Source organism: Hippocampus bargibanti, linkage group LG08 (genome assembly GCF_051943395.1).
Source record: "Hippocampus bargibanti isolate YZ-2025 linkage group LG08, ASM5194339v1, whole genome shotgun sequence".
Classification (NCBI taxonomy): Eukaryota; Metazoa; Chordata; class Actinopteri; order Syngnathiformes; family Syngnathidae; genus Hippocampus; species Hippocampus bargibanti.
The window spans coordinates 23,780,102-23,791,912 of NC_142741.1; the positions used below are offsets into that span (position 1 = coordinate 23,780,102).

The window sequence follows — 11,811 nt, forward strand, 5'->3', positions numbered from 1 at the left end:
GTTAATTGTGGGGTATTCACAACGCTTGTGGTTCTTGCATATGAGTGTAACGATCAGTAAAGATCAGGAGGATACTCCCTGAGTCTTCGGTCGGGTCCAGAAACAAGTTTTGGATCTAGAAGCTTGCTGAACATGATCTACTGAATCATTTTGAGTTACACGCAGAACTGTTGCGAATACTCAGTGACTAACCTGTGGCTAGGATCGGACGGTTCTGGGTCCGACTCATAAAACCTGACAGGAAAACTACGAACTCACTACGCTTACTGGCCTCTTGCGGGGGAGTTGTTGACCTGGAAAGGGCGCCAAGACGCTCAGTCAGTGTATTAAAATTGTTTTGTAAAATTAAGAACGAACAGTAAGACTGGTCAGAATGGTTGACCCAGCACAGGAAAGATGGGAAACAATGTGGAACCTAATGAAAGACAATGTGTATACAGGGACGCAAAAGGGAAAAAGAAAATACAGTGAGACCTCAACTTACAAACACCTTATCTTACAAACTTTTCGTCTTACAAACGTCAAATTTCTGAAAATTAAACCTTATTATAAGCACTTTTTTCAAAATACACACCCACCACGGCTGGCGGAGTGATCTTCGGCGGAAGCACACGACCGAAAGCACCAACAGTCGTTGTACTAAGTTCATCCTGTCTACTTGATAACTAATGTTAAGCAGATTCCTTACTTACAGACAGTGTAGTGTAGTCGCCGAAACATGTCAGGTATTTGAACACCTACAATACACTGTCTGTAAGTAAGGAATCTGCTTAACATTAGCACCAACAGTCCTTATGGAAGGTGACTCTCCTTCCATAAGCCATCAACGACCATCAAAAAGGTAAATAAAACTTTACTTTACAGCACAGTTTATTTCTTTAATTACAGTCCTCATGTAATGTGCCTCTCTTTCCAAACAGCAATTCCCTTTGACCTCCAACACCATTCCATCAAGCCATCAATGACCATCACAAATGTAAATAAAGTGACTTTATGATACAATGCAGTGTATTTCTTTCATTACAATACAATAGCACATTTATTATACATAGAATAAGGTATGTTGGGTGTAGTTTTAAGGCTTATTTAGTTGAAAAGTACATTTTATGGAAACTCGGGAACGGATTATTCCCATTTTAATGGTTTCCTATGGGAATTTTTTTTTTGAGATACACACTTTTCGCCTTACACACTCTGTCTGGGAACCAATTAAGTTCGTAAATTGAGGTCTCACTGTAGTGGCAAAAGTAACCAAATTAAAAAGGAAGCAAAAGAGAGGCCCATGTGCTGCCAAGGAGGGTCTAAATTGTTTAGAAAATTCTTTCAAGAATGGGAAAAAGAATTGATTAAAGAAAGGAAAGAACAACAACAGATCGAGATTACAGGCAACTTGTTAAGAAAGAAGCAGGAAAAATGCGGCCGAAAACGCGCCATCTTACGTAATTGCGGCATGGCAGCAGCGCAAGCTGCTCACGCCCCTCAAACAAGGCCCGCTGAAAAAGAAAAACCCGAACCAATGTGCCCGTCCGCGGAAATAACGATGGAGGGAAAAGGTATTGTACAAATTGCGGACCTCGTAGAAGGTGACATACCATTCACCATAACTCAGGAAAAGGAGAGAAAACACACGGATAGTTCAAAATTATACCCACTAAAGGCAGTGCAGCTTGCAGACCAAAAGCTCACCCGCAAGGAGGAAGTGGCGAACCTCCAATAAGAATAAAGGGGAAAGTGAAAATGTCAGTAAGGATGCAAGGAGAGACGGAAGAAGGAGAAAGTGTAGAAGACAGCACAGAGGAAGAAAATGAAGAAGAAAACTACCAGGTACACAACAGCAGGCAGAGTCGTAGGGAAAAACAACAGGAAAATGGCAGAAACCGGCGCGAGAGCCAGGAAGAGAAAGAGAAGCTCCGAAGAGCGCAAGTAGAAAAAGAAATGAGACAGACAGAAAGAGAAAAAGAGAAGCTCAGAAGAACGAAAATCGAACGGGAAATGAGACAGATGAATAGAGCACAAGAAGAGAAGGAGACCAAACATTATGACCTACGATCTAGGGTCCGGGCCCCATCTGATTCAGATGATCACGATTGTGATCAAACATTGATGAAAACAACAGATGAGATGATGCCTTTAATGCAGGCTTCTAGGGGAGGGCCTCAACATTAGTCCCCTGGATGGAACTTTGCCGACAAAACAATGCTGTGTAGTAAATTACCACCTATCACCGAGGGAGCAGCATTAGGGTTAATGGCATTAGAGGAACACACACAGGGTACAGAGTTGTGTTTAGGTGACCTTCGCGCTATGATAACTCCAGGTGTGGGAGGAGGCGTACTTCGGGACATGGAACTCCTGTCAGGAACAGTAGCTGCTCCCGATAGTGCACCACTGCACACTGTAATAACCCCGCTGGCAGCAGCCCTAAGGGCAAAATGGCCAACCTCGGCAACATCTCTCTCCGGAGACGCTACTCGCCTCCCGGGAGAAAAACCGAAAGCATATATTGATCGTTGTCGGAAAGAATGGCGTGGCAAGGCAGGCGATGATCCCGCGCGGTCCCCATTTGGCTTCATGATGTTTAAAAAATACAGTAAAGTCTCGTTGTATCGATATCGGTTATATCGATAGTACCGCTTATTACGATACTATTTCTATGAACGCAAGGAGAAAATTACATGCGCGCAGAGTCGGATATATCGATAGTCCTGGTTATATCGATACTTTTTCGGACTCCCGAGAATATCGATATAACGAGACTTTATCGATGAGAAGGTTTCTTCAGCCGTCATCTGTACAAAAGTGAAGGTTTCGGACGTTTCGCCTCCTATCCAAGAGGCTTCGTCAGCGAACAGATGACGGCTGAAGAAACCTTCTCATCGATGGACCACTCCTGTACGACTGAGAGCTTACACAGACGTAACGAGACTTTACTGTATGTGATGGGAGGTTTCTCTCCTGAGGTAAGAGAAAAAAATTAACGATGACCCTGACTGTGCGACAGAGGAATTTAACCAGTGGAGCAGACTAGCAGTGCATCATGCTCAACGGCAGGATGAGAGGGAGGAAAAACAAAAGTTAGAACAGTCGAATTTGACCAACCAGCTGTTAAAACTGCAGCTCGCAGATGCGAGAGACAAAGTTAATGCTAAAAAGAAAAACGCAGAAGTGCAGGACCCGACTGTCATGGCCCCAGCGGCTCCACCCCAGCATCAGTATACAGGGCAGGGACCGCCATGGTACCCTCCACCTCCTCCGTGGGTCCAAAGAACCGGGGGCTATAGGGGAAATTATAGAGGAAGACCATACTTTCGAGAAGGCAGAGGCAGGGGACGTGGGTTCTCGATGGGAGGACCTAGTCAGTCGGGATGTTACTTGTGTGGAGCACTGGACCACTGGGCCCGCAACTGTCTAGTATCTGGAGGACCTCCGCCACAGGCACCGCCCCAACAGCAGCCTCAAGTGCCAAATACTCAGTTGGTACCCCACCCTCCAATGAACCAGGGGTGGTACTAGGGGTGCCCGGGGGAGCGAGGGGATGTGCTGGCAAATCCCCTGATCACGGGAGTAGTAGAGAAACAACAAGTTCAGTTTCTAGTGGACACAGGAGCCAAGCACTCAACTCTGACTCATCCACTCTCACCGCTCCTGCTCTCTGATCAAATCGCAAACCTCGTGGGATTTGATGGACGGCCAGCACCCAAGCCTTTCACGAGACCCCTTTTCAGCCAAGTCCAGAACATGACTTTCTCTCATTCCTATATACAGTGAGACCTCAACTCACAAACACCTTAACTTACAAACTTTTTGTCTTACAAACGTCAAATTTATGAAAATTAAACCTTATAATAAGCACTATTTTCATAATACAGTGACACCTCAACTTACAAACACCTCAACTTACAAACTTTTCGTCTTACACACTTCAAATTTCTGAAAATTAAACCTTATAATAAGCACTATTTTCATAATACACACCCACCACGGCTGGCGGAGTGATCTTCGGCGGAAGCATACGACCGAACAGCACCAGAGGTTAAGTTACCAACAGTCCTTATGGAAGGTGACTGTCCTTCCATAAGCCATCAACGACCATCAAAAAGGTAAATAAAACTTTATTTTACGGCACAGTTTATTTCTTTAATTACAGTCCTCATGCAGTTCCCTTTGACCTTCGACCTCCAACGCCATTCCATCAAGCCATAAATGACCATCACAAATGTAAATAAAGTGACTTTATGTTACAATGCAGTGCGTTTCTTTCATTACAATACAATAGCACATTTATTATACATAGAATAAGGTATGTTGTGTGTAGTTTTAAGGCTTATTTAGTTGAAAAGTATATTTTATGGAAACCCAGGAACGGATTATTCCCATTTTAGTGGTTTCCTATGGGATTTTCTTTTTTTCGCCTTACACACTCTGTCTGGGAACCAATTAAGTTCCTAAGTTGAGGTCTCACTGTACAGTGATACCTTGGCTAACAAACGTAATTGGTTCCCAGACAGTGTGTAACGCAAAAAGTGTCTATCCCAAAAATTAATTTCCCATAGAAAACCATTAAAATGAGAATAATCAATTCCCAGGTCCCCATAAAACATAATTTTGTACTTGTATGTATGTATGTATGTATGTATGTATGTATGTATGTATGTATGTATGTATGTATGTATGTATGTATGTATGTTGTGTGTAGTTTTAAGGCTTATTTAATTGAAAAGTATATTTTATGGAAACCCGGGAACGGATTATTCCCATTTTAATGGTTTCCTATGGATTTTTTTTTTTGAGATACACACTTTTCACCTTACACACTCTGTCTGGGAACCAATTAAGTTCGTAAATTGAGGTCTCACTGTATACGCTCCAGCTTGCCCGTTACCACTGCTCGGCAGAGACGTCCTGGTCAAACTACAAGCCACCATTTTGTGCGGCCCACAGGGGGTCACAGTGACTTTTCAAAACGGACACACCCAGAAACGTTCCATTCTGACGGACAAAGACGACGTCGGCCCAGATGGCATGTGGCTGTTGAACTCTGATCCTTCCACTGACGTGGCACATGCTGCCATCTACTGGGCCAAACTACATGATGCCCAACCAGTGGCGATGCTGTACAAACAATGGCGTCCTTGGCTGAAAAGTCTCCACCCTTATGAGAGTCCCATCGATCCCCTGCACTGTACTCTTTTGTATGACAGAAATCAGCAGCATGATGAATATGAACAAGCATTCGGGGAGGTGAAGGGTCATCAGTGGAACCTGATAACTGATTATTTGTACATAGCACCTGAAGGTGTAGTGGCCTCCGTCAAATTAACAGCTGAACAAATTGCGTGGTTTGAAATGGGACGTGAATCCGCTCCACATATTTCTCTTGCTATTGGTCAAAATCATCAGGCTAAAGAATTAGGACCTCTCACTAAAAAAGGACAGGAACAAACCGATTGGACACCAACCCAAATTCCTAATCTAGAGAAATCACCAGCAACGGGGATGTACAGAATTAAAACAGACGCATATAATGCATCCATTTTGGAAAAGGTATTTGTCACTCGGACTCATGGCCGCGAAAGCATCTTGCTGTTGAAGAAGAAATGCCTTTAGTGCACTTAAAGGACAACCGACACCATTTTTTTCTTTCCTAACTGACATCAGAAAAATGTTTTATAGCATCTAAAATAGCCAAAACGCGCAGACTGATATTTTTAATCAGATGCAAAACACCAATAAAAATGACTTAAAGTGTCCCAAAACTGCCACAAAATGAGCTTGGAAATGGCGAGATTGAGAAAGTCCCGCCCTCTTGTTCGTGACGTCATGCCAGGATACTCCTCCACAAACTGCCTTGCTCCAGAATTAAAACAATGGCTTCAGAGAGGCAGAAGATGCTTTCTTGTTGCTCATCCAGTTATGAATATGACTCAAATAGTTCTGAAGAGGAAAGCATAAATGTTTGCAATCGATTAAAGAAGTCCTTCCGGATCAATTCGAGCCATCTGGAGTCCAATGTAGCGTCCCAGAAAATGCACAAGATGGCGCCCAAGCTCTGTTGGAAATGGGCTGATTTGTCTGCTGGGAATTTGTGTCCACTTCTTTATGGTGTTACCGCAATTGGTAGTCTTGGTGCGACACCCAATGATTCACCATTGCGTTATTTATGTAGTTTTCCTTCGAATTTCGCAATCAACACTGTTTTTTCAGATGAAAAAAAGGGGCCAAAATGCATTGTGTGTCGCTTTGTCGGTCAGGGGCGTTCCCTCTGTGACGTCACTTCAGGAATCGTCATCAACTCGAAAACAAGACTTCCTGAATATTCAGCGCGGGTCTTAAAAGGTAAAATATAGCTATATGCGATGCAATCTTTGTAAAATGAGCTCAGTAGAAGTCATTTGAAGTGATTTTACAAATTATGGACGCAACTTGTCCGGAGGTGTTGCTTGTCCTTTAAAGTTGACATTAAAACTTGAGCGTTGGCATCTGTGGTTTGTAGTCAGTCAGGAGTGACACCATCAAACCCTACGAAGAGAGAGATGGTAAAGTCAGGGATCATTTCATTGCCACACGGCTGTTATTGTTGATTTTACTGGCCAAAAATAGTATTATGGGTCAAACATTCAAAAATCCATCAGGAGACTTTCCCACCATTATTGTCCACTTGCGATTCTCTGCCTCACGGAAAACGAGTGACCGAGATGAGTAGAAAACTTCATCGTCCACCTCCTCCTTTTTGCGAGGAAGACAGTGCAAGAAAGTCCAATTGGGCTGGGCTATCCTTCCTGTCTGTGGGTGACACACGGTGTGCGCAAATTGACAAAACAACAGTAAATGGCTTCTTTTGTTTTAAAGGACAACGACACCATTTTTTGGTTTCCTAACTGACATCAGAAAAACGTTTTTATAGCATCTAAAATAGCCTAAACTGTCACGGTTTGCAAGGTGGTGATGGCAGATGTGGATCCCAAAACGTAGGCAGGAGGGAGCAGGAGGTTGTGTTTGAGAAATTGTCTTAAAATATATATAGGGCCTAAAGTACCAGTAAGACTTTAGTTTGCTGACGAAGTTTCTTGGATACGAAGCGAAACGTCCGACACCTTGAAAGAAGTACAGATGACAGCTGAAGAAACCTTTTCATCGATGGACCACTCCTGTACGACTGAGAGCTTACACAGATGTATCAAAGTCATTCAAAGAGAAAGAATACAAAGTATCAAATAAAGACCAAGAGTAAACAAACACATGCACAGCATACAATGCATACACAGTGCATACAATTGCATACATCATACAACAACAATGACCCGACACCAGATGGTCGTGCCGGGAGTCCTATTGAGTGTCACTGATTGTAACGACCAGTACCTGCGAGGCAGCAGGCATCGCTGACAATGCTAACCGGTGGTCGCCAATCCGAACGTGGCAGTCCGCCAAGGCTCGGGACGACCAGCACCTGTGCAGGTGCAGGCGGGGCACACAGCGCCACCCATTGGTCGCCAACCAGATCATGACAAAAACACGCAGGCTGATATTTTAAGTCAAATGCAAAACACCAATAAAAATGAGTTAAAGTGTCCTAAAATTACTTCAAAATGACCTCGGAGATGGCGAGTGTCAGAAGGTCCCGCCCCCTTGTTCGTGATGTCACACCAGGATGTCTTGCCTTGCTCTAGAATCAAAATATTGGCTTCATATTCGGAGAAGATGCTTTCTTATGACTCATCCAGTTATGAATATTATTCAAATAGTTCTGAAGAGGAAAGCATAAATGTTAAAGAAGTACTTGCGTACCATTTCGAGCCTTCAGTACTCCAATGTAGCATCCCGGAAAATGCACAAGATGGCGCCCAAGCTCCGTTGGAAATGGGCTGATTTGTCTGCTGGGAATTTGTGTCAACTAGTATCAAATAGTCGTCTTGGTGCAACACACGATTCCCCATCGCGTTATTTATGTGTTTTACTTCTAATTTCGCCATCAACATGGATCAACACAAAGTTTTCAGACCAAACAAAGTACCCAAAATGCATTGTGTGTCGCTTCCTCGGTCAGGGGCGTTCCTTCAGTGACGTCACGAACTTGAAAACAAGACTTCCTGAATATTCAGCGCAAGTCTTAAAACGTATAATATAGCTAAATGCCGTGGAATCTTTGTAAAATACCCCCAGTAGAAGTCACTTGAAGTGATTTTACACATTATGGACACAACTTGTCCGGGGCATCGGTTGTCCTTTAAGAAAGGGGGATGATAGCAGCCTCATTTACCTGCATAGTAATCTGGTAACCGTGGAAGTCTCGGAGTCTGTTTTTCTTCTCCTTCTCCTGGCCCATGCTCACCCAGGTGTCGGTGACCAAAACGTTGCTGTGGAGAGCCGCCTCCGTGGGCTCGCTCGTCAGCATGAGCCGAGTACGGTGCTGGAATAGAATGAAATGTTACAAATGAATCGAAAAGGGAAAATAAATCAATAACATCAAAGTCGTTAAGTTGAAAAGGGCCTACACCTTTTTCGAGAGTCTCTGAGCTTCTTCAATTATGCTTTGATGCGGCCCATAACCCTGAGGGGGAAAAAAAAGAAAACAGTTGAGTTTGGCAACGTGACATGTGTCCCTGATTGGAACCCCAAGTCATTTACAGAACGTTCCAAAGCTTTAGTCGTCTTTATTCCACAAAGCTCAAGTAACTTGACGTGCACAGTGGCAAAAACCGAAGAACAAAAAGTGCGCAGGAAAAGTATGTAACTAAACCAAAAGACATGAGCGGAACAAACGGTAATCACGAGGTAACAAAAGAACCGAACAAGGAACAAATACCATAAAAAGTGCTGCTTTAAAAGTGCAAATAAATATTGTGCAACATGCCAGAGAATATGACCAGGAAAGGCGCTTAGAAATTAAATGTATTATTATTATTATAAAACAAAACTAAAGTAGTACTTTACCAAAAACAAGGGGAGCTTAAAGGACAACCGATGTCACTTTTTTGTTTTTTAACTGACATCAGAAAAACGTTTTATAGCATCTAAAATACCCAAAACACGCAGTATATTTTTAATCAAATTAAAAACACCAATAAAAATGACTTAAAGAACAGGTGTCAAAGTCAAGGCCCGGGGGCCAAATCCGGCCCGCCACATCATTCTTTTCGGCCCGCGAAAGCAAATCAAACTTGTGAAATTCCATGATGTTTGCTAAAATCCTAACCAAAATGTCATATTTTTGAATATAAACCACACTAACAGTCATTATTCTTGACTTCAGATTTAAAAACTAGTTATTCATTAACTTGTTGTGCGCTCTCTCGGGGATTAAACATTGTAATGGCTTCATAATGGCCCTCGAGAGGAAACCATAAATACAATGTGGCCCGCGGCAAAAAAATGACTTTGACACCCCTGACTTAAAGTGTCCAAAATCTGCAAAAAAATTGAGCTGCGAATTGGGCATTTTCAGAAAGTCCCGCCCCCAGTTCATGACGTCACGCCAAGATGTCTGCCTTGCTGGAGAATCAAAACAATGTCTTCAGATTCGAAGAATATGCTTTCTTATTACACATCCAGTTATGAATATGATTCAAATAGTTCTGAAGAGGAAACCATACATGTTTGCAATCGATTAAAGAATTTATTCCGTGTCATTTTGATGCAAACGGGCATGGGGGGGGATGTCTCACCCAAAAAGAGGCAATAAAATGGCCACCAAGCTGTGATGAATGAAGCAGCCCGTTTCCACATGCTGATATATTCGTTTCATGGAGTTTGGACTCCCTCTGCTGGCGGCTTTTGTATGTAACAGTACAGCAAAATACATTGACGTGATGGAAAGACGCTACAATGCGTCTTTTTTTACGGTGAGGAGGCGGTCCTTTTCTGACGTCACGTGAGTATTCGTCACCAACTCATAAACAAGACTTCCTGAATGTTCAGAGAGAGTCTTAAAACGTAAAATATAGCTATATGCGGTTGAATCTTATTAAAATACACTCAGTAGAAGTCATTTGAAGCCATTTTACAAATTATGGACACAACTTGTCCGGAGACGTCGGTTGTCCTTTAATTGATCCAAAATGAAACAAGTCAGAGTGTGCGCTGGAAAACAGGAATGATCCATCATGGTGAGGCCAAAAGGTCAAATTAATTAACCTTTTCATGCACAAATAATGCATAAACAAACAACTAGGTTTATTCATCTAGTTATTTATTGATTTATTAATTTGTTTTGATTTACCATTTTATTTATATATACAGTATTTCTATTCATTCATCTATTCATTTATTTATTTATTTATTTATTTATCCACTTATTACATTTTTTTCGTGTATTTTTTTATTTGTAATTTATTTATTTGTGTAGCGATTTATTTGTTTATTTTTAGGCAGTTCTTTGGGCATGAAAAAGAGATCATGGCAGCACACCGAAGAGTCCATTAATGTGACATAAAGATGAATTCATAGAAGAGAAAATGACATTTCAAAAGCTGTCCACTCTAGTAACCGCTGTCCTTGAAAGGCCCCACAAAACACGTTTTTGGATAGAATGTTTGCAGTATGCATGCGTACCCATGATTTTCTCATTAGGACTAGGCAATCGTGTGTGTGTTTGTATGACTAGTCTTGTGAGGACCACTAACATTTTATACCATACGTAGTGAGGACATTTTTGACAAGTGAGGACCTTTTGGACGGTCCTCACGAGTTTTTTATTCTAAAGGGTTCTCGACTAGACGGTCTACACATGCATCTGTTAAAGTTTCAGAGAGGTCCTCACAAATTCACCCAAAATGATTTTTTGGTGGGTATTTTCATTTCACTCGGATACACACACTTTTTACTCACTGTGCGTGTTTATGTGTGTGTGTGCGTGGTTAATGAGAGGAAAAAGTTCATACCAGAAAAAGTAAAATGATATTTTAACCAAATTCACAACAGGGGTGAGGACTTTGAATGTACCCAATCAGAAACCTCACTCCTGCTGTTGTTTCAGGTTCAAGTCCACTTTTTATTTCTTTGTGTTTAAAGAAGTTGAAGTGGGAAATGGGGTGACATTTAGTGTACAAATGTAACACTAGTTCTTTTCTAAACTTATCAGCAACGGTGGTCCTCACTTCTTATCTGGACTTATCCGGACCTCACAAAACCATTGAAATAGGAATGTGTGTGTGTGTGTGTGTGTGTGTGTGTGTGTGTGTGTGTGTGTGTGTGTGTGTGTGTGTGTGTGTGTGTGTATTTGGGCAACCAAAAACAACAATGGTTTTAATTGACATTGAAATCCCAATTATTCACCACAGCCGCTTGTGTTCAGCCATATAGGCTTCGGTGTATAAATGGTGCACTGTGCAAACATGCTCGACAATATTACCCACAGTACCTTGGGGGTGGCAACCTTCAAGTGTATTCCCAATTTTGGCGCAGCCATCATAAAAGAGTGCAGGACGTTGTTCCCGTCTCCAATCCAGCTCACTGTTAATCCAGCGAGGGATCCATAATGCTCCTGCGGGTGGACATTGATGTTCACCAGATGTTGACCAGATGAATGTTATTCTTAAAGGACAACCGACGTCACTTTTTTGTTTCCTAACTGACATCAGAAAAACGTTTTATAGCATCTAAAATACCGAAAACACGCAGGATGATATGTTTAGTCAAATGCAAAACGGCAATAAAAATGACTTAAAGTGTCTAAAAAGTACTTCAATTTGAAACCGGAAGTGGCCAGTGTCAGAAGGTCCCGCCCCCATGTTCGTGACATCATGGCAAGACGTCTTGCCTTCCTCGAGAATCAAAACAATGGCTTCAGATTCGGAAAAGATGCTTTCTTGT

The 11,811-nt window shown here is 42.2% G+C and overlaps 1 protein-coding gene across 4 annotated transcripts in view; it reads right to left on the reverse strand.

The window, feature by feature from the left end:
• Window positions 1-5,607: 5,607 nt before the first annotated feature.
• The window catches only part of otc (ornithine transcarbamylase), an 11,254-nt gene continuing 5,050 nt past the window's right edge, over window positions 5,608-11,811 (reverse strand). The window contains exons 6-11 of one of the 4 annotated variants that reach the window (XR_016115875.1): window positions 11,360-11,482; window positions 8,498-8,551; window positions 8,261-8,410; window positions 7,789-7,877; window positions 7,363-7,666; window positions 6,645-6,783 (exon numbers count right to left, since the gene is read on the reverse strand). Coding sequence is in view for 1 of the 4 variants with exons in the window: in XM_089003393.1 (XP_088859519.1) it covers window positions 6,460-6,519; window positions 6,646-6,783; window positions 8,261-8,410; window positions 8,498-8,551; window positions 11,360-11,482 (525 nt within the window). In the remaining 3 variants the exon portion in view is untranslated. Of the gene's footprint in view, window positions 6,520-6,644; window positions 6,784-7,362; window positions 7,878-8,260; window positions 8,411-8,497; window positions 8,552-11,359; window positions 11,483-11,811 lie in introns of those variants that run through there. The other 3 variants (XM_089003393.1, XR_016115874.1, XR_016115873.1) reach the window with 3 other exon arrangements.